This window comes from Notolabrus celidotus, chromosome 13 (assembly GCF_009762535.1).
Source record: "Notolabrus celidotus isolate fNotCel1 chromosome 13, fNotCel1.pri, whole genome shotgun sequence".
NCBI classification, from domain to species: Eukaryota; Metazoa; Chordata; class Actinopteri; order Labriformes; family Labridae; genus Notolabrus; species Notolabrus celidotus.
In genome coordinates, this window is record NC_048284.1 from 8,856,952 (window position 1) to 8,882,828 (window position 25,877).

Sequence of the window (25,877 nt, forward strand, 5' to 3'; positions counted from 1 at the left end):
CATCTTGTATCGTATCGTATCGTATAGTTTGGATCGTATTATATCATATTATTTGTATCGTTTTGTATCCTGTCCTATCCTATCCTGCCACGCCATGCACAGCGTGCATCCGCTCACATATCCTTTCCTTTCCTTTTCTTTCCTTTAATACCCTTTTTTGATATATCCTATCCAATTCTAACCTATCCTATCCTAACCTTTCCTTTCCTATCCTACTCTATCCTATCTTATCCTATCCTATCCTATCCTAACCTAACCTTTCCTTTCCTTTTCTATCCTATCCTATCCTATCCTATCCTATCCTATCCTATCCTATCCTATCCTATCCTATCCTATCCTATCCTGTCCTATCCTGTCCTATCCTGTCCTATCCTTTCCTTTCCTTCCCTAACCTATCCTATTCTGACCTATCCCATCCTGTCCTATCCTAACCTATCCTTTCCTATTCTATCCTACCCTATCCTATCCTATTCTGTCCTATCCTGTCCTATCCTAACCTATCCTTTCCTTTCCTTTCCTTTCCTTTCCTTTATTTAGCTTCCCTTCCCTTCCCTTCCCTTTCCTTCCCTTCCCTTCCCTTCCCTTTCCTTTCCTTTCCTTTCCTTTCCTTTCCTTTCCTTTCCTTTCCTTTCCTTTCCTTTCCTTTCCTTTCCTTTCCTTTCCTTTCCTTTCCTACCCTTCCCTAGCCTACCCTACCCTACCTATATCCTATCCTATCCTATTATGTCCTGTCCTGGCATGTCCTGTCCTGTCCTATCCTTTCCTATCCTTTCATTTCCTTTAATACCCGTTTCTAATATATCCTATCCAATTCTAACCTTTCCTTTCCTTTCCTTTCCTATCCTATCCTATCCTATCCTACCCTATCCTGTACTATTATATCCTTTCCTATCCTATCCTGTACTATTATATCCTTTCCTATCCTATCCTATCCTATCCTAACCTATCCCATCCTAACCTTTCCTTTCCTTTTCTATCCTACTCTATCCTGTCCTATCCTATCCTATCCTGTCCTATCCTATCCTATCCTATCCTATTACTCTATCCTGTCCTATCCTATTACTCTATCCTGTCCTATCCTATCCTATCCTGTCCTATCCTATCCTATCCTATCCTGTCCTATCCTATCCTATCCTATCCTATCCTATTACTCTATCCTGTCCTATCCTATTACTCTATCCTGTCCTATCCTATCCTATCCTATCCTATCCTATCCTATCCTATCCTGTCCTATCCTATCCTATCCTATCCTATCCTATCCTATCCTATCCTATCCTATCCTGTCCTATCCTATCCTATTCTGTCCTATCCTATCCTGTACTAACCTATTCTATCCTGTCCTATCCTATTCTATCCTTTCCTTTCCTTTCCTTCCCTACCCTTCCCTACCCTTCCCTACCCTATCCTATCCTATCCTATCCTATCCTATCCTATCCTATCCTATCCTATCCTATCCTATCCTATCCTATCCTATCCTGTCCTGTCCTGTCCTGCCCTATCCTTTCCTATCCTATCCTTTCATTTCCTTTCCTTTAATACCCGTTTCTAATATATCCTATCCAATTCTAACCTTTCCTTTCCTATCCTAACCTTTCTTTTCCTATCCTATCCTACCCTATCCTATACTATTATATTCTATCCTATCCTATCCAATCCTATTATTTCCTTTATTTACCTTTCCTTACCTTTCCATTAATATCATATTCTAACATATCCTATCCTATTCTATCCCATCTCATCCTATCCTATTCCATCTTATATTATTCTATTGTATCATATCTAATCCGATCATACTGGATCATACTGAAATGTTTTTTTTTGTATGGTATTACATGTAGTCTTGTAATCCCATAGTCTTGAATTGTATCGTATTTATCCAGTTCTATCATAATACTCTTACTACCTTTGGTTCTGAAATCAAAATATCGAACATCGCAGCTGGAATATTCCAATCTGTTGCTCTTAGAAATCAATCTTTCTAAATAGAATACTTACAAATGTGTCACATGCAGTTTTCGTTTAAAGAGTATCATTATTGTTTCTGCATCATGAAAAACAATACAGTGAAGTATTCCAAAATAATTGAGCATTTGATGATGATTATTCCAAACTTAAACCAACCTGATTCACTAGAGACATAATTCTTCCTCTTCCTCTTTCTCTGCAAACTGTCTTTTTTCCTATTTAAATGTAAATACAGAAGAAATGATCTGTTACGAATATGTGTTTGCACTTTATGCGTTTGCACTTTGGGGTCAGGAATTTTAGTAGAAGTGGGGAAGGTCAGAGCTGAAGGGTTGGTAAAGAGGTTTATCTGAAAAGCTGCTGCATGGTTTGAGGGTTTTATAAACACCGCCTGAAAGCTTTCCTAATGTTTGATTCATTGTGGGGTTATGGCCTTAGATTGTATGAAGCTGTACAGGCATTCAAAGTATTTTGTCAACCTTTTCACATTACAAAAGAGGCATAAAGAATATGTACAAATGTATTCCTGGTTCCCCTGGGTGGCAGAGACCCTCGTGTGTGTGAGGCAGCCTGACAGTCCCATCCTCTGCTCACTGAGTCAGGACGGCCATTACTCCCCAGCAGAGCAGAAAACTGTGATTACTGCCGGCTGCTCCGCTCGGCCTCCCATTAACGACCCTTTAACCTCCTCACTTCACACACTGAGCTGAGCTTAATTGATGCTCCGCAGAGCGTGAAACTTGGACGTGTTTATCGAAACATTGTGAGAAACAACATGACGGAAAACATCAATCATGTAGGATGATAACATTGGAAAACATTTATATGTGTATTTAATTAAATCCCTTTAGAAATAATTGGTCAATTTTAATCATTTTTTCTGCTATGAAAAATGTCTTGATGGAACTATAGCAGGTAGAAACCATACTTCTTAAGGTGGTTGTAAAGCAGCTGGTTGCTGCTGGGATTACCTTAGCTGCTGTGCCTGAATTCACCCAATTAGTCTCTTGAGTGTGCAAAATAAAAACCAGGAACAACTCTGCAAATAAAAAAGTATATAAAAGCAAAAGCATGAATTTGTGCACAAGTATAGATTCATTATAACTAGCATGTAAATTTATAATTCAGTGGGCAGAAAAAACACCTTTGAAAGGATTCCTTAAAATGTCCTACAGCTCTAAATAAGTATTTAAGAGCATAAAGAAGATTGGAAATGAAGAATAAAGGAAATGTTGCTGATTGTATGATGCTTTACTGCTATAGATAAAACCTATTCAAGTTTAAATGCAAAGATAGTCTTATTTGTTGTGTAGATGTAGTGACATTAAGGAATGGGGGCTCTAAACACACATTTAGCTCATAATCCTGTCTTTCTTTGAGCTATTTTAGTTCATTCGATGCACTCAAATTTTGACAGGCTGAGCTGTATTTAATTTCATGCTCACAAGAAGACTTTCTTGCAACTCAACTTGTGCAAATAGATATAAAGAAGTCCACGTAGACAACTCTACAGAGAGGGGAGTTATTCTGTTCCTGCTGTCGCTGTCCATGGTCCTGAATCCTCTACTGACTTTGTGTGTTGGTGAATTCAGCACTGTACTGTACAACTGCAATCTTCTTTGTGTTTGTTCATTTACAAGTTGCACTTGCTGGATTTCAAACATTTAGGTGTCTCTTTGTTTTTGAAAGTGGCTGTTGTAGCTTAGGAGCTTAAGGAGTTAGTCCTCTAGAAATGCTATTTATATATTTTGGTACTTTTATGCAGTCCAGATGCCTCGACAGTGACACAGAAGCTCTGTTCAAACCAGAGACTGTATACATAGTATCCGTGACGTCATCCATCTGTTCCTGAGTGCTTTTTTGAAGCCAATTGATGGCGGCAGCCATATTGGAAATGCGGAACTCAACCAGGCCTAGTTTGAGCCTCCCAGCCAACCGCTATGTGTTCCCAACCAGGAGTCAAATCAGTCATGTCCTTATTTGGGCAAAAACTCTTAATCTAAATATCTTCTGAACCGTCGCCCTAGAAAAAAAATTCACCCACCGTACAGAGTGTGCAGATAGAGAAATTAGCTACGAAAGCAAAGGCTGTAAACATGTTTACTAATATTGTCTTTTTGGAATTGGTGTGTATGTGGTTTCCGGTGATTCTGCAGCCAGCCACAAGCAGATTCTCGATGAATTGCAGTTTTTAAAACTTCCGCATGGGCTTCATAGTTTAAAACTAAATGATTGACCATTTATGATTTTTATTTATAGTCTCTAGTCCAATTATTTGGTTTAATGACTTTTAGACTGAGATGCTCTCCTAATATGAAATAATTCTAAAACATGGTTTTCTACTCACCCCCTTCTCTGTTTCTTTCTTTATTCATGGTAAGGTCTCACTGCTCTCAGACTCAGAGGATGTGTTCAGCAGAATTACCCTTCTATCTCCTTTAAATAACTTCAAATGTCAGCCATGCACAATCAAAATCAGTTAACCTGTGACATTATTATTATTGTAATAGCTGAACTGCAGATACTCTATACAATGTATGTTATGGAGTAATTCCACAGTGGCTTGCATGGTGTGATGAAGAAACTGTTCTAGTACATCTCTGAGTTTTGGTGGAAACTGTTCGCAGCAGAGCGGTACTGTTACTCACTCTCTGCTTCACAGCACCTTTCACTTCTTGTTTGTGTCAGACTTTTAAATACAAGTCAGAGAGTCACATCTCACAGTGGACTCTGATCAGAACAGATGCTCCCGCTACACGGTTGTCCAAGTTTACTCCTGAAAATGAACTCTATTTTACAATTATCCACCCAACTAGAAAGATATTGATCCCATCGGACAGATGGTTTGAATTCAAGTTGGTCTGTTTCCTTTTGCACAGCTGTGTCCTCAACTTCTTCTGTCCTCTTTCCTGTGTGTGTTTATGTTTGTGTTAGCCTGATAAGCTACACTGAGCAGTACATGGAGTATGACCCGTTTGTGACGACACTGGAGCCGTCTAACCCATGGACCAGCGATGATCAGTCTCTCTGGGATCTAGAGACCAGGTACAAACCCAGTCCCCTGCAGTTTCACTTTCACAGCCAAGAAACTTTCTCTCATTATGAACTGGAAGCTGAGATCTCAAAGTCAGACTCCAAATACAGCCTCTGTTTCAGTTTTGCTGTTTGATCAAAGGTGATTGCATTTTTTGTCCATTTTGGCCTTTAAGTAAGAGTTTGTTACTGCCAGACCATAAAATCCTTTTAATGTTAGACCACACCAACAGAGGCTGTATTGTTGTACCTTATACTTTCTTATGCATCAGATGTTGGTGACATGCCTACACATGGCGGATTGCTTCCAACAAATCAATACAGGGTCAACTGGAAAATATTAATTTTCATGGTATTGAAATCATGTCTTGTTTTTGTTGATGTTTTGTGTTAGGGATTTTTGTTTCGATGATATGTTGAGCTATTCCAGGTCTATCAAGCTACAAATCTCTAAGTGCTGAGCTGTCACTGCTCATATTGCATGGTGGGAAATGATACGTTTTGACAAAAAGAATAATTAAGTTCTCAAACAATATAAATAGATAGATAGATAGATAGATAGATAGATAGATAGATAGATAGATAGATAGATAGATAGATAGATAGATAGATAGATAGATACTTAGATAGATAGATACTTAGATAGATAGATAGATAGATAGATAGATAGATACTTAGATAGATACTTAGATAGATACTTAGATACTTAGATAGATACTTAGATACTTTGATACTTAGATAGATACTTAGATAGATACTTAGATAGATACTTAGATAGATACTTAGATAGATACTTAGATAGATACTAAGATACTTAGATAGATACTTAGATACTTAGATATATACTTAGATATATACTTAGATACTTAGATAGATAGATAGATAGATAGATAGATAGATATATAGATAGATAGATAGATAGATAGATAGATAGATAGATGGATGGATAGATAGATAGATAGATAGATAGATAGATAGATAGATAGATAGATAGATAGATAGATAGATAGATAGATAGATAGATAGATAGATAGATAGATAGATAGATAGATACTTAGATAGATACTTAGATAGATACTTAGATAGATACTTAGATACTTAGATAGATACTTAGATACTTTGATACTTAGATAGATACTTAGATAGATACTTAGATAGATACTTAGATAGATACTTAGATAGATACTAAGATACTTAGATAGATACTTAGATACTTAGATAGATACTTAGATAGATAGATAGATAGATAGATAGATAGATAGATAGATAGATAGATAGATAGATAGATAGATACTTAGATAGATACTTAGATACTTAGATAGATACTTAGATAGATACTTAGATACTTAGATAGATACTTAGATACTTTGATACTTAGATAGATACTTAGATAGATACTTAGATAGATACTTAGATAGATACTTAGATAGATACTTAGATAGATACTTAGATAGATACTTAGATAGATACTTAGATAGATACTTAGATACTTAGATAGATACTTAGATAGATAGATACTTAGATAGATAGATAGATAGATAGATAGATAGATAGATAGATAGATAGATAGATAGATAGATAGATAGATAGATAGATAGATAGATAGATAGATAGATAGTGGACAAATCAGCCCCTCTTAACTTTTTCCTGAGCTTGTCCTGGATATGTGAAGCTACAAAATAATCTCATCCTGCTGGTTTTTAACTGTTGGATGTGTCACTCATTGTAAAAATGTGTTTTCGAAAAATGTAAAAAAACAGGCTGTTCCTTCAGGGTGATTGCAGCCACCAAAAAAATATGATTCAGAAAAGTCAGTATTGTTGCTGATGTTCTTGTTTGCTTTTGTAGGTCAGGTTGAGGCATCAGTATTGATTTCAGTTTGTTTCATAACTGGCTCAAAACTCCACACAGGAGTTTTAATCAGAGCAGTCCTCTTTTAAACTAGATCAGAGGAGTACAGTGAAATAGCCAAACTGTAAAGCAGGTCATGCTAAAAAGTCCACCATCATTTTATTATTATTTTGTTATATATAATTATAAAAAAACAGAAAAAATCTTGATCTGCCAGTTTTATTTTTTTGTTTTTATTGGTGTCAAACTCATAACTACTCTAGAGTCGATAGTGATTTCACAGAACTGATTCCAACACAGGGCATTTGTAGGTGATTACTTTGAGCGATGGGCCATTAACTAAAGCAGTGAAGGAAATTCAGAGGTCACTCAGCTCACATAATCAATTCTAATCAAATCATCTACCTCAGTTATCGGATACTGACAAATATTTGACAATTTGACATTACTGACTGTCAAATGAATGTTATTAAGAGATATGAGGTTAATCAACTGAAGTGTTACCTCTTATAGAGAGAGCGGTCACAGCTCTCAACACGCTGCACTCTGCTCTCCTCTCCTGTTCTGCCTGAAGTATGCAGGAAATAATTACAGGAGTCGTTTAATTATTGTGCCTAATGTAGCTTAATAATTCAGCTGGATTGATCAATGGCAGGATTCAAGAAAATAATTTCCGTGAGGGGATCAAAACAATTGGATTTTGTAACATTTTGACACTAATATCACATTGAAATCTGCCCATTAAGATGTTGCAGGGTGATCGAAAATGTAGGTTTTACTGTTTTATCCCCTCCTCTGTATTCATCTGTCAGCTCTCCCCACACGGATAATTTCTCCGCCTTGTTTTTTTAATCTCTTTTAATCTTTTTTAAAAATCCTTACCTCCCTGCAGAAGCTTCAAATAGATGTTCATACAGCCTCTCTCTCTTTCTCTTTCCTTCCCTCTTCCCTCACAGTAAGGAGCCAAGTCAGCAGCGGGTGAAGAAGTGGGGTTTCTCTCTGGAGGAGGCCTTGAAAGACCCCGCAGGACAGGAGCTCTTCCTCAAGTTCCTCGAGTCAGAGTTCAGCTCAGAAAACCTGCGGTAAGCATACAACGCGCTTCAATATTGGGGCGCCTCGTACCCAGGTCGTGAAGACTTATTGCATTGCCGTTTGATGGTGTTCAGCATTCACAGGGTTCGTTGACTTTAATACTTGAGGATGGTGGTGAACAAATAGCAGAGAGTGGTACTTCCATGAGAAGATTTCTTGTGCATTGGAAAACAGTTCACTGACATATGGTTATGTGCAAATCTAAAGCTTGAAAGCAGCAATTTGTGTGCATTTGTGACAATGTGAGGGGAGTATAACAGTCATTCAGAAGCTTTCAATACTCTGAAAATAGCCAGAAAACACTGATTTCTGTTTGGCATGCCAATTGTTGCAGCCCACCATTTCAGCCCACTTGCACTTTGTATACATGGGAAGAAACAAATCCCGAGTTAAAAATTCTCCAGTTGTTTGGAGAGCTTCACTGAGAATAAAGAAAAAAGGTTTTACTCAGAGAAACCTGTCATAAATGCAAAACAGGATAGAATCTTTTGAACTGCATACTTGTTGGTATGTTTAATTTGAGTTTTTTGTTTTTCTTAAGCAATGCACATCTGTAAAAGATTATACCCCCATTAATAAACTAACAGTTCCCACACCACTCCCTGTTTTTTGCTAGTGCATTGCTAGCCCTCAATTACAGGTACATTGGAGTGGCTAAGTTGGAATTATATTTAAAATGGATGTTTGCTTACTTAGATCAGCTATTGGTGAAAATGGGGATCACATTAAAGTAAAACAGGATAAGTGAATTAATATTCTTTACCATTGCATAAGATGACATTTAATTTTCAATGCCTCTAACTATCACAAGGGAATACTACCCACTACAGGACAAGATGAGTGACAGTGTTTTGATCATAGCTACATTAGCCTAGCTAAGCAGAAAAACACAAACTCTTTGACACTTCCAGTATTTCATATTGGTTAATCCAAACAGAAACAGAAAGGGAAAATGGGTACATTTTTGTTTCATTACTTGACGGTTCATCCATCCAGCCCTCATGTGGAATGTTTGCTTACAACATGACTAAGGAAAAAGATTGTAAACAGCTTTTTTTCCCCACAACACAGCTTCATATTATTTCCTCAAAGTAACAGAAAATATTTATACCTTTATATGTATATATATTTCATGCTACCCCTCGCTATATATCTGTTGGTTTGTGGATTAAACAAACATGTTATTACATGTTCATATGTTAGTTTTGAAGATGCTATTTTAGCAGTCAGAATTAGAGTTGCCACCCGTCAATGCCCAAACCTTATTTGATTTCCTTGTTTTTGTAGTCTAGAAAGGTCCCCCGTGCTTCTGCATCTATTCAAAATATTCTCTGTTTTCTTCCCGTTTATGCGTATGTCACACGCGCGCCCTAGCACTCAGAGCGGCTCAAGCAGGGAGGGAAACTTGACTGAAGAGAGACAATAAGCTGAATTGACCGACGTACTACGCGCTGAGGTCTTCTTTTCACCAACTTTTGGCGTTTCCATTTGAAATGGGAGGAAAGACGACAGACGAGGAAGGAGATGGGGCAAATACATGCAAGCCACCAGCATGAAAAAAACATATACTAGTTACAATCCTGACTGAGCGACACTGTCAGAGTATAAATGGGTACGGTCGACCCAGGGAAACAATTTTTCCGTCACATGCGTTTTGTGTCCGGCGAAAATCTCCGTAAAATATGAAAGGAAAAACACATTGGAAACCCACGCAAAAACAAAAAAGCATCAAGCTGTTGTATCAAACAAAAACAGGCAGCCATTGCAACTTTTATAACCAAAAAAGGTCACCAGAAGAAGACAAGTTTGCAGCGACAGAGCTTACCAGTGTCCTATGTCCATATTTTATGTTCATTTGGTCAGTCTGAACTGGGAATAGTGGCCGAGCCCTCTGCCCCAAACAATTGGTGGAGTGTTCCTTTTTTTCACAAATCCAAGGTGGTAACCCTAATCAGAATCTAGTTGTTGTAATACCGCTGCAGTACCCGGCAGCGCCACAAGGTCGTGCCACCTTTCTGTTTCATGTCATACTACAGACAAGATGCTACTCTCCACAGTTGTTGTTACGTTCCAACCGTAGACTGTATAATTAATTTAGTTTAATGTGTTTACGGTTCTGAACGAGCGAGGACTCTCATGTAGTGACGAGTGGGTGTAAGCTGTGCCTACTTTCTAATTTTTCATGTATGATACATGAATATAGCGCAGGGGAGACTTGGTCGACTGTTAATTCTGTATAATAAAGATTCCCCACTCTGTCATCTTGAAGCTTTCTGATGCTACCTCCCTGTCATGGGTCGACTGCTAACTGCTAAAACTGCTAGCTCTCCCTCCACCTCCACCAGCCACATTACACTATATTTCATGCTAACAGGGCTAGGCTAATGCTTCTTTTCATCATAGTTCTAGTCTTCATGGCATGTTTTTTACCTGTAGTCTTCTTGCACTTTCATAAAAGCTTTATCTTCATTTCACCGTTGTGTATCAGTTCCTCCACATCAGATGAAATCCCAACACAGCACATGTACACACTCCCACTCATCCATACACATCTAGGCTCCAAGCGTCCAAAGACAACATGCAGCTCGCCAACAGCAGCAGTCAGGCTAATCACCCATATCCCAAAAGTCAACAGTGGATGAAGAGAGTGCAAGAGTGTCTTAGTTTAAAAATAAAAACAGAGTGAGGTTGGTGATTCTACAGGGTTGCCTATTGATTTACAAAGCAATTATTGACTTCATGCTTCATTTAGACAACACGAGCTGATGCACTGTGTTTGTTTAAGGCTGTAATGCAGCAGAGCAGCAATAAGAGTGTTATTGTGATGCGTGTGAAGAAGAGGAAATATCTATCAAAGCTGAAGAAGCGCAGTGTGAAGAGGGAAAGACCTGTTAAGAATCATGGCGTGTGGGAATGAGCTGGCCTGATACCACTGAGCTACAGAGGGAGATAAGACACGCAAATAAACACAGTATGAGAGAGATAGAGAGAGAGCACACATTCTTATCTCTGCTCACCTCTGGGCTATCCCACCCCACTCTGTCTCGCTCCTCTTTTCCCTTGTTTTCCTTCCGGACCTTTAATTGCGTTGGCTTTTATGAGGGAGCTTTGGGAAGAGCTCTGCTGAGGGAGAGAGTGATGGTGAGTGAGAAAAAGTTAGATAAACAGTGAGAGAGAGACGCCAGCCCCAGAGGTGTTTCTCTCTTTATTGCTGAAGAAGTCTACAGATCAATATAGATACAAACTAATATTGGAGGCAGGCAGCATGGAGCTTTCTGCAGCCTCTGATGCTACACTCAGCACATGACCTGCTTCCCAGCAGATCAGTTCTTCTGTACTGGATAAAAAACAGTCTGGAAGTCTTAAAGCAGCCACTGTGTGTTCTGTGAATTATCTGAAATTAAATTAAATTTGGTTGTTAGAAATACTGACTTTGAAGATAATCCTTTTCTTTGACTGCCTGATGCTGTTTCACACTCTTGCTGTGAGTCACGTTATATTGAATCCAACTTTATTTCTCAGCTTTGTCTGAACACTTTGCCTGAAAGAAGAAAACAATAATTTCATACTTTCTTGATTTCTAGAGACTGAACTGTGTGTTTCTGTTAAAAAGAAGCCCCACTGAACATCTAAACCATCCCATACCTTGGTACAAATCCCTATCATGCTTTAATAGCATGATTTCTGATGAAATGATAGTTAAATAACTCTATTTAATTTGTTGGTTTAAAGATGTTTAAACTTTTTTGGGACATTTTAATCACATCTTCAAAGGCATAACCTGGTCAACAACTTAACTCATACTAAGAAAAGAAATCACAAAATAGCTAGGTTTGGGAAATTAGGGAACTTATTCTGTCTTGTCCTTGGACTGTTTAAACCTTTATTTAAATTAAATATATGTTTTAAATCATTGAAAAAGATAAAACTTAACAGGTTTCTGTCTGTTAAAGGAAGTTTGTCCTTGTCACTGTAACTTGCTAAGTGCTGCAAAGTGCTCTGCTCATGGTGGATTAAGATGAGATCAGACTGAGTCCTGTCTGTAAGATGGGACTGGATCTTATCCTGTCTTAGTTAACCCTCCAGTTATTTTGCAGGTCAAATTGACCCTTTTAAAAGTCTATTTTAGGAAATATATGCCTTCCAAACCTGCTAAATGCAGCATCAAAATATGGACAGCATGTGATAGAAGCGGTGTCGTGTTAATTTATCAACATTACTTCATGAAAAAAAAAAATCTAAATGTAAAATTATTATATTTATATTTAGAGCTTTCCAATGTACATTCAAAAAAGTTTTAACATTGATTGTAATGAAAAACGAGCGAGTTATCCTCATTGAACCATGATCTGTGAGGATTAAAGAACACCAATGGACTAAATCTTGATTTAAATGGTTAGTAATGGAGTAAAAAATTAGATTAAAAAAAATGTGTATTGGGATTTTTGGGGGTTCTGACACTTTTGGATAATTGAATATGCACCTGGTCAAATTGACCCAGGAACATTATTGCTATTCTAGAGAAACAAACATAACAGGAGGGTTAATAATATACCATAGAGTATGGTCTAGACCTGCTCTGTTTCATAAAAAACATTTGCTGTGATTTGGCACTATATAAATTAGGGTTGATTGATTGATTACTCAGCTGTGTTAAGTACCTGGTTCTGATTGGTCAACACATCATGCAAATTAGAATCCTGACAAGGTGAATAAGTCCTCAACACAAAGCTAGGGGGACCTGCTCATCCTAAAAAGGCAGGGTGAAAAATGCTGTACTATCCCCCCTGTCGGGTTTCTACATTTTAAGTAATCTGCTCTATCTGAGTAGAATTTATTTGCGTTTCAGGTTCTGGTTGGCGGTGCAGGACCTGAAGAGAATGCCCCAGCAGGATGTGGCACAGAGGGCGCAGGACATTTGGACAGAGTTCCTAGCAGAGGGAGCACCTAGCTCCATCAACCTGGACTCCCACAGCTATGAACGCACAAGCCAGAACCTGAAAGACCCCGGGCGGTACAGCTATGAGGACGCACAGGTGAGAAAATGAAAGATACAATGGAAAGGGACATTAGTTTATAAATGAGAGTATGGTGCTCTTCAGTTCAGGCACATCCTTTTTTTAATAACTTGTTTTGGTACTCAAACCAGTCTTTTGTTTTCATCGCTCCAGCCTGAAATGGAAGAGCAAAAACAAAGAGATTAAAGTTTAATAATAGAGTGAAATGTTAATTTAGAAAACATTGACTGAACCCATTTTATAGCCTCACAGAGAAACAGAAATATCTTCAGCTGCCTCGAATCTATGGACTGTGTTTTAAACAGAGTGAGAAGATAATCCATGTACTTGAAATGCCATGCAGTATCTTTTAGCTCTTTCCTTCCACCTGTCAGCTGAAAGGTTTCTCCATCAGGCTGAATACAAATTCAATAACTCACGTAAATAACACACCTTCTGCCTTTTGATTCACAGCTTACACAAGCTAGAATAAGCTCCTGCACACCTAATGCCAGCTTATGTGATACAAGTGTTTCACTTGTTTAAAATGTATGAGAGAGATTGATTGAATCTAATACAGGTAAAAGCAGTAAGATGCACCTCCCACTTATATAAAACAGTTTCACCCTCTTGGAAATAATGAGCAATTGGCTATCATATTGTCCTCCTAGCTATCCTTGCCTTGTATACATCCATCTCTACATATTCAGTGTGAAGGCTGGGCTGATTAGGGAATGAGTATTTGAGCTTAAACAGGCAAAAGGAAGGTACAGGTTCTGTAAATACTTAGTCGGTAAAGGTTTTGGTTGCAAGGTCTCAGAAAACATCAAGGAAAAGTGGAAAACAAGTTGAGCTCTTGAATTCTACGAAGTGGATGTGCAATATATGGAAAGATATGCAACTATGTCACCACATTAAAGGTTACACTTTCTCTTTTTTACCATAAAAGTACAATATACAATACGTCCAGGTTGAATTCATAGCCTGTATAACATGGACATATGACTGCCCCCTAAAAGTAAAGCCAAAACATTAAGCAGCTGTAAGGTAATAAACCCCGCCTCCTACAAGCTAGTAGATTAGATAAGGTTAGGTTTATTTTTGTCTGCATCATCAACCAATACTTCCCTCCACAACATAGGAGTCATGTAAAAAAATCACAAATAAAAGCAAAAACAAAAAAAAATCACTGAGGGATTCATCAAGAAAATATATATATACACACACATATCGATATGTACGTGCATACGTACACATACACATGCATACATACACAAGTACATTCATGTATACATATAAACATGCATACACACCCACATTTATTTTAGTCAATCGCATGCTGACCAAAAAAGGTGTAGGCTGAAGCCAAGGCTTATCCTGCCTACCCTTTTACATAACTTATACAGTTTAGGCAACATTGTGTAAGAAATTATGTTATTTTATAACAAAGCAATATTTAAACATGTCATTCAGAAACAAACTTAAAAACAAAACAAAATCTCAAAACCTTTCAATCTCAACAAACAGCAATTCAGAAATCTTAGTGAAATCTAATGTAAAGTAACAGTTTATACTTCAATCATATATTTATGATGGGACATTGTTCAAACTTCAAAGTCAAAATAAACATCTAAATGTTTTTTCAAACATGGTTTCTGTCATAATTCAGTAGTATCGTGCTGATTTATGCCTGAGTGTTCATGACTCTGTAGTGGAAGTCACTGCATGAGCTCAAAACCACTTCCAAAAACCACTATCTGTGAACATAGTTTGTTGCTGTGTCCAAAAATGTTGATCATTTAAATCAGCTATATATGGTCCCAACTTTTTGTAACTGGTGTTGTATTTGATGCTATGAATAGGGATTGGGCTAGACCTTTCTCAACAAATCAAACATGCAATCTTCCTAATAAATGGAACAATACCATTATATTTACCAAAGTGATTAATAATGCACGTAGTCTTCAATATAGATCTTTTTCTTGTAAGTCATTGTACAAGACATAATCTATAGAGTGCCATTAAGAGCAGCTACATAACTGTTTTAATGGAAATCTCATCAGCTCTTCAGCGTCTTCAGAAACCTGATCCCATCCGTCTCTCTTACATGCCTAACCAATATCAATGGGTAATGGGTTTATATAGTGGAGGAAGGGATGTCTAGATAACATGCCTTGGAGATAGATAAGGTGGTGGTAAGAAGTGTTGGGTGGTGTCTATCAGATTTCCTCCCCTGTAGCAGCCTTAAAAGCCAGGAGTGAAAAACCAAGAGACTGCTCCTGTCAGTGCTACGAACATCTCTCTCCCTCAGTGACTGCCATGTTTAGTTTACTCTGAGTCTGCAAGTTTTGTACATCATTAGTACAGAACCATATTTATATGCCTGAAAATCACCCTCCTCCTCCTTCTGGCATTACCATTCAGACTGATGTGTTTCTTCTTTCCATCTCCCTCTCTTTTTTTTAAGTACCACATCTACAAGCTGATGAAAAGTGACAGCTATGCTCGCTTCCTGCGCTCCAATGTGTACCAGGACCTGCTCATGGCCAGGAAGAAAGTGAGTGTGTGCCTGTGTTTCATCAACCTAGGGGTCCAAATTTGAATCATTTTACTTTAACTTCAGGTCGGAGTGCTCACAGAACTGGCAGTGCAGGAACAGACCTGATTTCTTTAGGGTTGCAAGAGAGAGAATTACTTACACTAACTCTGATTTAATGATGCCATAATCCAGGAAACAGATACTAAATCCATTGGAATTAGATGTACCCACTGTGATGTTACCCATGAGTTTGTAGATCCCATATGAAGCCTCCAGTGTGACAGTTCGACTGTTGCCATCCAGTGTTAGTGACCCAGAAGGGACCACCTTGGACACTTTAAGTCTATATCTTGGTTGGGACAGGCTGCTGCTTCTACAGACCTGCCAATCACAGGTAGCCAAGAAGACCTGTTTTATTGTAGATTTCACTCAAATTTAATGTACAACCTAATCCCGCAGGGGTGAGCTCTAACCCAAAGAGGCTCCTCACCCTGACTCTGCCTTCCTGCCCTCTGTCCAACATCTCTTTCCTGGCAGGCCTTGAGCTCTAACTCTCTTTCTAACAACTCTCTATAGACATCTGTGTTTTCTCTTTACCCTTAGTTTTGGTATTGTGGGGGGAGAGGGGTCAGTCCTGGGATGCTGGAGCTACTTATTGAGCCTCTCCAAGGTGTCGTGGGCCTAACTTGATGAAACACTAATGAAGGGAGGCGCCCACTTGATAACCTCAGTGATGTCCTCTCTCTCGTTGCCCATCTATCTCCATCTGTCTTCATGCTCGGGTTGTGGTGGACATTAGGGCCATGTGGTAGAATATTTAACTCTTCTGTAGAGCATAATAGAAGGGGTATAAAATGAGCTTCTTCACTGGGCATTTCCTTTTTCATCCTTTTCATTAAGGCCCAAGTACCTTGTGTTTATTTCAAATTAAAGGACAATATTTTAAAAATGTGAATCTGTTGGAGAAATCTTGGACCGAGGGATTAAGACCTTAAACTTGTTCGAACAAGGTTCACTGTGGTAAACCAAATGAGAAGAAATGTTGTTTCTGTCTTGTTTCATCCAATCAGTCTCTTTTGCCGAACAATGCAGTCGCCCCCTGCTGACCTTTAGACAAATTGCAGGTTTAAGATACTCTCACATTGGCTTTACTTATAAGGGTCTTTGTCCTCTTCTTTTACACATCTTGTGAAAGCCAAATGAAAAAACCTAAACTAATGTGATTGTCATTACTTTAGTACTTAAGTTACTTCTCACAACCTGTTAATGATGGAATAAAAACTCTACACATTTGGCTTTTCAAAGAAAATTATAAATAACACCTAGTATTTTGAAGAAATCTTGATTGCATTCTGTAGCATGAACTAGGACTGTAGTGATATACTGGTATTTAACTGTCTGTTAAAAAGAAAAATAAATAATGCTAGTGTGCTAAAATAATCATACAGTAATACTGCGGAGCTGATTGGTTCATAGTAGAGGGCTGTCGTCGTTCTTTTTGCTGCCTGCCACCCTACATAAAAAACAGGGAAGACAAAGAAGCAGCAGCAGCAGAAGAAGACTCGGTACCCAGCTAGCTAGCTGGCCTTTCATGTAACCTCAGGATTTGGGGGGATTTCATAAAAAAGACGAGGTGTTTATGGACCACATGCACACAGAGTCACAAGCAGAAGATGACAGTGAGTTTCTGTTTAATCAGAACTTTTTCTCGGGGTTGGTGACGCAGATAAAACATCACTTTGAACATCATTTCTATCTGTCTGTCTTTCATTATACACTGGGTGAAAGTGTAACTCATAATAACTGTTATCTCATGATGTTTGATGATATGTAAGTAAGTCAGTTGTGTTTATTAGTTAAGTTTATAAAGTAACATGTCTCACCACCCTCTTCTTGCCTTTCCTTAATTTGACTGATAGTGATTTTAAAGTTTTCCATAAATATCGCGACAATTTCATTACACTGAATTTTTTTAGCCATGATAGTTGTGAGTCATAAATCTGACATCATGACATCCCTATCATGAACTGAGCCTTAAGTGTGTCATAACTTCTCCCCATTTTTATTACTTTGACTGTTTTTTTCTCCACGACTCTCCAGCTTGATACGGAGCAGGGCCGACGCACCTCCCTGGAGAAGTTCACTCGCAGCGTGGTGAGTGTCCCTTTTCCTCAGCTTTTAACTCTTAAACTGCATTCATTAAAGTGTAAAGAGTTCTGGTGCACATCACTTGCTGTTTGATATCCCAGCAGAGAGGGAGACAGATTACAGCAGCTCAGCTTTTTTGGAGCAAAACTGGAGCAATGAAGGAGAAGCTGTTCTCACAGCTACTGTGTAATAATCTAATCCTTCAGTCGTTTCAGGCTTACTTTTTCTGTTTGTGCTAACATTTGTAATCATTAGCATCTACATGATAAACTTGTTTTAGCAAAAGTCTCTGTAACCACTGTGTGCTCAGTAATTCAAACATGTATTGATTTTTAAGTATTAATATTTATGGCTGTTGCACTGTGTCACCTTCCCTGAGGTAGCATGTCCCCTCTCTTGATATTGATCCTGAGGAACAGTCTGCTGATTGGTTTATCGAATAGAACAAGTTGTTCATGGCACTAATTAATCTTTCCAGCTTATTAAACAAGATTTGCTTGCAGGGATATTGAACGGGAAGATTTTACAACATCCAATTCAAGTAAGATAAGGAGATTAAGGCCTCCCTGAGAGTGTGGAAAAGTAAATACATGTTTTGTAAGTCTTACTGGTTGGGCTAGTCTGAGGTACACAATTGCAGGTTTTTGTTGTATCAATGCTTACCAACCATCATGAATTTGAATTCTTACTGGTATGGTCAGTGCAGGTGTACTGACACAGGGGTGATGCTGATACCTTGGCGTCTGTTAGAAGTTTCGCTGCAGCATTTTGAAAAGAAAGAAACATGTGGAGGACGTTTGACTCAGGTGAGACTTGCCATAGTTTGAACAGGATCAAATAAAAGCATGCCTTTGATTACTAAACAGGACTGAGTCTTACAGTCCCTGATGCATGAGGTTGTATGAGGTACTTATCAATATGAAGTGCAATATGTAGAACAGAAAACGGCACAACCCCTGTTTGGAAAAGCCTGCTGGAGAAGCTAAGCTATGTACTGTTCTCCCTCCCCACACTCTGTACACCTACACATGCAGCACATGGTATCAGAACAGCTGTTTGGGTCAGCAATTGGTAAAAGAGAATCACCTGAGGTTACTTGGGGTTGAGTATGACTGTCATCTGTCTTGGCCTTTGTGGACCCTCAGGTGGGCTTAGAGGCTGATTGTGGACCAGTGCAGTGTGGGGAAGGTGAGCAGTGGTGTTGTCAGGATACGTCTGGGCTTTGTTGATGGAGGATCCCTCCATTCTAAGTCAGATTCGTCTTCTACATGGTTGTGGAGTTCATTAATATAATTTGCAACACCTTCGCTGCTGCACTTGTCTTGCGTTGAGGTGTCAGCCCAGAAGCAGGATGGCCGGCGGTTCCATGTTTTATCATTTGTCTCCTTTGAGCCCCTATTGGTTGCTCTGGTCATGTTCCTTTTGAGGTTGTCCTCATATATTTCCTTTCGGCCTCCTGAGGCATGTTGTCCTGTGAGGAGTTGGGAATACAGGACTTGTTTAGGAAGACAGGAGTCAGGATGACAAGGCCAGTCCATCTCACTTGGTGATGATGGTAGGGATGCTAGCTTTACCTAGGATGCTGGTGTTGGTGTCTCTACGTATGACATCTTCCCAGCTGGTGTTGAGGTATCTCTGATATTATGCTTCAGGTGTTTGCTATGCTGAGTCCGGGTTTCTCCTCCGTATACAAGGGAAGGCATGACTACTGTTTAGTAGTCTAGGATTTAGGTCCTGGCTTTGAGTTCAAACCCCATTTTTCTAGACATTGAAGTCTTCTAACTATCAATCCCTGTTTTGATGTCTTTTTTTGCAGACTTCTCTTTCTCTCCTCTCACTTCTCCTCCCACTCTCTCTTTCTAAATCCCATGGGAAGCTTTTTGACATCTGTCATCCTCACCTCTCTTTGTCTCTCTGCTTCTGAACAGGGCAAGTCGCTGACAGGCAAACGACTGACGGGCCTCATGCAGTCCTCCTGACAAGGCCTGGATCAGGAGTAGGAGGAACCATGCCCAGAGGAGCTGCTTACCCCTCAGGACCCCGGGGTGATTGGGTGTGGCTGTGGGAGGCGGGTGATGATGAGACTGATGGACTTGGGCCGCCACCACGTTTGAAAATCAGCCTCAGATCAGTTTGAGAGGACGGACATCATGCAATAAGTCACCAGATCTGACACCAGGACAGAGCTGTCACAGTGTAGAGGACAAACGATGTAAAAGCCCGCTCCATGCCGGGCTTCCTTTTCTCTCTTGTTGTTTTTCTCGACTGCCCTCATGTTATTACGGTAGCTGAAGAGGCGACCGCTTTACTTTCAGTGATATAAACATGGAATGCTTGAATGCCGTCAAAATGAGACTTAGATTATCGCTGTAGCTAGCTGCTCTAACTCACCTCATTCACTTGGGACTCGGATAGAGGGGGTTCACAGTAAACATCTGCACTTTTCAACTTACCTTCTGCTCAATCTTTACACTGATGGTGGTCAGATTTCCTGCTTTAACGGTGAAACAGGTGGAGTAGTACAACACATTTTTAGTAGAAGAGCTTTTCAGTCGATCTGCTTATGTTAACTTACTCAAGATGTATGACCTCTGTGTGTCCTGAAGAGGTTCTGCTGGTTACAAGATGTGTTTACAGAATATTTAACTTTTAAATGGTAGGATTTTTGTTTTTATTTCATTACAGGCTGATTAAAACTACAGATCACAACTTGTGGAATCACCTTTGCCGGCTTTGGTTCAGTGAGGTTGCTCCAAAAAAACTGCAAAAAGGTCTCTTTTTATTTTTACTTCAGCACCATGAGAGAAACTTTAATGAAAATGTAGTAAAATCAAAATAATCTGTGGATTACCTGACATTATTTATTAAGAAAATATATAATTCCCTGGATTAACACTGCCACTGTAATCATCTGTAACTGCTGCATGGACAGACAGAGGTGTATTCTTGCTGTTGTAGATTGTTAATAACAGGTTGATCACTTTACAGAAGCAGGTGTATGACTGTAAATGAGAGTTGATCTAACGTTAGACCTAATTCTTCTAAACATTCCACTTCAGACGGCCTCAACGAGGTTTAACGAGCCGATCTCTGACCATTCTTCACCTTATGTAAAGAGGACCACAATAATAAAAAGAGGAATGCACAATAATGAGAGGCAGGACTCCGCTCGTTATTTCACGTGTGATTCAATAAATCCTCCAGGAGCTGCAGAGGAGTTCACCCTCCAACATGAAATGATGCAATTTCAAGTCTCCAGAGTTGTGCCAGAGCAATGGAGCCAGATGTCAGCACCATCCAACAGGTATGTCTTTGCAGGTACGTAGATACATTCCACCCCCTAGTGGATTTATAATATAAGTGCTGGTAAATATTTTTATGAATGCAACAGTGACAGGATATTGTGCATTAGAAACAGCAGATTAAATCAGTAAAACCTCTAAATTATATTAACTTTTTAAGTATCTTACAAATGATAAATGTAAAATTCACACATTTCTCCCAAAAATAGGGACTTTGACTATTTTAAGATTTGAGAGTAACTGTAAGGTTTAATGCATTTTAAGGTAGAACTCATTTAGGGAATTCACAAGTGAAAAGAGTCATTTGAAAAATATAAATTTGTAGACCTTTTTGACAACATGGTGGATGCTGTCTCTTTCATACTCCCTGTGAAGTGCAGTAGCACCGTCTAGTGGAGTGTTAGTAAAATGCAATTTTGTTTTTCAGGCTTCTTTTCAACCTTTGGCTGATTTTTCACAAAGTAAAATCCTCAAAATTGTCATACAAAAATAAGAAACCTTTCTTTTCTTTTTTTTTTTAAAGTTGTATTTTTGGGCTTTTGTGCCTTTTAATGACAGGGCAGCTGAAGAGAGGCAGGAAATGGGGGGAGTAGAGAGCAGGGGAAGACATGCAGCAAATGGTCGACCAGCCGGGAGTCGAAACTGCGACCTTTGCAACGAGGACTACAGCCTCTATACGTGGGGCGCTTAGACTGCTAGGCCACCAGAACCCCCAAATAAGAAACCTTTAACCTAAAAAAATGTAATGCACAGTCTTTAACCACAGTGACCCTAAAACACATCTCTAATCCTGTATCAGGGTTCATTTGTTGTTTTAACCCTTAAACTTGTTTATTTTAGTCAAACAACACGTTTAGTGGACTTTAATTTTCATTGCAGCAACATCATTTTGTGTTTGGCGTCTAGTCTCTGACCTCTTCCCTAGTCCCAGTTTAATTTTACATGCAGGAATTGAAGAGTGATGACAGAACCCTGTCTGAGCCTGCAGGCAGATGCTGTTGTGTAGGGGCTGAGTTTGCACGCAGCACTTCTCTAGAGCAATTGTAGCAGTGAATATCTGAAATCTTGCAGCTTAACTAGACTAGCACGACACGTGATTGTGAGTGATACATGTTAAGTGTGAAATTAGTGCAGCTTGAGCCCACGTCGAATCAGTCTAAAGAAGGACAGGACAATCTGTTTGATGCTTTCAAGAATATATTTCAGAAACAGCTGACGTATTTGAAATCACACCATGCACCATACACTGCCATTAGTGTCCTGCACAAACCTTGTACCTTTAATTTGATATTCCAACATTACTGAAAATGAATACAAGCTGTAGCTTGAGCTAAAAGCAACAGTGTCAACAGTTTAAAAATTACCCACACCAAATTCAGTTAAAACATTTTCTTCCATATTGTGTTTGTTGAAGTAGCATAAAGCAAGTTTATCAAAAGTACAATTAACTATTAACATAATTATTACGGTATTTCGCTTTCTAAAAAAATGCATTAAAAAGTCTCACTTGTATAAAAAGTTAAGTGCATGGTGTTTGTACAGAGGGTTGAAATGAAGGCTAGCTTCATTTATTCCTTTTATATATATATATAAAAAAAGCCAACCAACTAATTTCTAGAAACAAGGTTTATGAAGGACAAACGTAGACACCTCATGCATCGCTCGTTCTTTTTTCCAGCCAAGTCTGTGTGACAAAGGTAAAGTCAGAGAACTGAAGGACTCATAATATCCTGCTCTACCTCTGCAACAAGGAGGACTTCACTGAAAACAAAGCAGATTTAATGCTCACATAATCACTTATTTACCTAAACATTATTAGCTCTAATACTGTGAAACCTGAAACCAAAGCACAGGTCTTAATACTTACATTTCACTCTTGAGAACATTCAGTTTGTAACACTTTGAAACATCAGTTTGTTGTCATCATAGATTTATGAATCAGAGCCTTACTTTGTGCATGGAGTCAGAGATTTGTGCTGAAAACATGAGAATAAACTAACATGTATTTTATAATGTTTTTTTATTGCACTTTAAAGCTGCACCAGGTGACTTTGCATGTAGCCACAAACAGGATCAAGACTCAAGTGATACCATGCATCTTCCACTATCTGGATATTTGGCCTTTATGACAGGTTTATTCATGATTCTCATCTGGGACCACACAGGGCAGAACGTTATACTTCAGCTGCTATGATGAATTCAGGTTAGAGTTTTTGAAGCACATAGAATCTGATTATTGTTACCACACTGGGTGTGTGCAGTTTCAAAGATCAACATTTGTCCTGTTGTAGATGGACAAATGGGAGGCTCTGGGGTACCAGTTAGGCTGCGACAGCGGGACAGGATTGGGGCTGGACTCCTTTAATCTCTAAGGCCTTGTTGAAGTGCACGTCCATGGTCTTAGAGGCCTTGGTGATCTTCAGGTTCTTCATACAGCCTCTGAAGGAAGCGCTGCTAGAGAGAGCGGCTTGACGGACTCCAGCTAAGAAGGGGGGGAAACAGTGATGGATCAATAGTTAAACTTTGAATTTCATAACCTTGAGTGAGTCATTGACTGCATATAAATATGGACAAAGTGTCTCCTCTTCCTCCGACTGTACAAAAGTGATACCAAAATACCCCGACTTAAAAATGAGGCCAAACCGGTTCAGACGTCTTGAGCATTTAGAGCCTGAGTCTGCTCAGTAGGGAACACATGTGCCTCTTTCACTGCTAATCTGATGCACACAACACCAGAAAAACAGAGCTATCAAATATAAAGCTACGCTCCTTTTTACATCATCAAATCACACATTTAATCTTAACTTCTCAAAGAAAGTTAATATTTGGACATTAATTTAGAATGACAAGCACTAAATATAAGACAGACAAAAAACATTTTCAAGTAAAAAATTATTTGATGTGTATTTTGTTTGTAAAGTTTGACTCATGTCCCATCTGTTAATATGGAGAAGCTGGGCTTTATGACCCATACTGCACCTACTGCTCTCTTTATGGTGTCAACAGAAGTAACCATGCGTATGCCAATAAAGAAGTCATACCAGGATATCCTCCGACATAGATGGGGTCGTTGGTGTCACACGTGTTGGAGCGAGCATTGGGGCTCTCTGCTTGGCTCATCTTCCCGTCAACAGCCAGCTCCACTTTGTGGCGAAGCTTTTTAGCGACGATTGAGTGCCACTGGCCATCACAGAAGCCCTCCCCCTCGGGCATGTGCTCGGCTGTGAACCGTCCAGCTCCGTTGTCAACATGGAAGAGAAGCTGGAGGGAATAGATGATGATCAGTAAAAAAAAAAAAGATTTCAGACTGCTTTATGAATTTGATTATCATTCTATAAATCTATAGCAATCCGTTTACAAATTACTATTCATTCAATAGGCATATCTCAGTATTGGTTTTGTCCTGTCATATTATTTTATGACATTAACTATGAGGAATAGTTCAACATTTTAGGGTTTGCATTTGTATTTCGTTTTCATGATACACAATGTACTATGCAAATAACTAGCTTAGATTAGCATATAGAATGAAAATGACAAAAGATCTGGTAACTAGCGACTCTTCAAATCACTTAACATATTACACATGTTCCACTGGACTCTTTTTTTCATTAGTTTTGAACCTTGATTTTAAAAGAGAAACTTCCTTGTTTAACAGGAAATTGAACATCTGTCTTTTTCTTCTGAGGTTAGAAATGAAAATGCACATGACTGCAAAAAACTTAAATTAAAAAATTAATTTGGCTATTGAGTTTTCAATGTTTCATACAAACATAAATGTGTTAAATACAGATAATTAAATAATAAGCCATCCCCAGCCTTTCTTTCAGTATTGAACACACTGAAGGCAAATATATCTCTTTCCGAAAAAGTTGAACTATTCCTTTATTATTTGTTGCATACCTTGCCCTCCACAATCTCCAGTCCTAGTCCATCGTTAGCTTGATTACTGATGGCCAGAAGGACTCCGTTGGTTTTGCTGGTCCTGAAATCTAAAGCTATGGACACATCTAGACCCACTCTGTAAGAAGAGACTGGGAAGGATGGGAAGATGAGAGGATTTATTTAAATGAAGAACAACAATCAGCCAATGAAGGACAGTGAAAAAAGCAGATTGACTAGACTTTTGCTGGGGTTACATCAGACTGTTTGTAGGTCACAGTGTGGTGGATGCGATACAGATGCTACACCCACAACCACAAAGAGAGCAAGGGGTGTGTCAGTGTCTTATCTCACCTGCTTTCAGGTAGCCACTGCCGTCAAAATAGGTTCCCGCCTCAGTAGCGACGAAGCATCTTCCTACCATGTGACTGGAGGTTGGCGCGGCCATATTCAGATTGAAGTCCTCAGGGCGAACTGAGCAAATAGAAAGAAGGGGAGATCAGTTAGTTTGAACAACCAACACATGAGAATACAACCATTCATACAAAACACATTCATTACCTGTGGCAGGTGTTTTACCGCTCACAGCACCTCCCACCATCTTTAATTTACGGATACATCCGTTTATACTGTACAGGATCTGAGAAGAAGAAGAGACCAAACAATCGAAACATGATACATGCTTACAATTAAGATAACATACTGATGCAATTATGTGATAATTTATAAACTTCATATAGACAATGGTATAATGTTTCATCACAATATCTGATGAACTGAGGAAAACAAAATGCTAATGAAAAGGTGAGGGTGAAAAGGAAAGTGCAGGATTCACTTCAGGATCACCACTCTAAAGAGTCGTGCTTTAGAGTCACAGTGAGTCATAATAGGAAGGGAAGTTTGTTTAGAGCGGCTTATTATTTTCAGATTCAAATATCGATATTTACTGCTAGCAATAAGATTTGATAGAAGTCAGGATGGCTATATATTCCTGCATCCATATGTTTTCCCACAACAGGTTTGTTGGCTCCGTTCCTTGAGTCTAAAGCTCAAAATTTGAGCTGTCAC

The 25,877-nt window shown here is 38.8% G+C and overlaps 2 protein-coding genes across 5 annotated transcripts in view; one reads left to right on the forward strand and one right to left on the reverse strand.

The window, feature by feature from the left end:
* rgs6 (regulator of G protein signaling 6) overlaps nt 1-20,779 on the forward strand; it is a 124,551-nt gene extending 103,772 nt beyond the window's left edge. For all 3 annotated transcript variants that reach the window (XM_034699722.1, XM_034699723.1, XM_034699721.1), the window contains 6 exons: nt 4,900-5,010; nt 7,806-7,931; nt 12,791-12,977; nt 15,406-15,495; nt 17,578-17,631; nt 19,554-20,779. In XM_034699722.1, coding sequence (XP_034555613.1) covers nt 4,900-5,010; nt 7,806-7,931; nt 12,791-12,977; nt 15,406-15,495; nt 17,578-17,631; nt 19,554-19,604 — 619 coding nt within the window. In that variant the 3' untranslated portion in view covers nt 19,605-20,779. The remainder of the gene's footprint in view (nt 1-4,899; nt 5,011-7,805; nt 7,932-12,790; nt 12,978-15,405; nt 15,496-17,577; nt 17,632-19,553) is intronic.
* A 1,327-nt stretch (nt 20,780-22,106) lies between these two features.
* Nucleotides 22,107-25,877, reverse strand: part of lama2 (laminin, alpha 2) — a 283,442-nt gene continuing 279,671 nt past the window's right edge. For both annotated transcript variants that reach the window (XM_034699953.1, XM_034699952.1), the window contains 5 exons: nt 25,371-25,449; nt 25,164-25,283; nt 24,831-24,961; nt 23,969-24,188; nt 22,107-23,409 (listed from right to left, as the gene is read on the reverse strand). In XM_034699953.1, the coding sequence (XP_034555844.1) occupies nt 23,249-23,409; nt 23,969-24,188; nt 24,831-24,961; nt 25,164-25,283; nt 25,371-25,449 (711 nt within the window). In that variant the 3' untranslated portion in view covers nt 22,107-23,248. The remainder of the gene's footprint in view (nt 23,410-23,968; nt 24,189-24,830; nt 24,962-25,163; nt 25,284-25,370; nt 25,450-25,877) is intronic.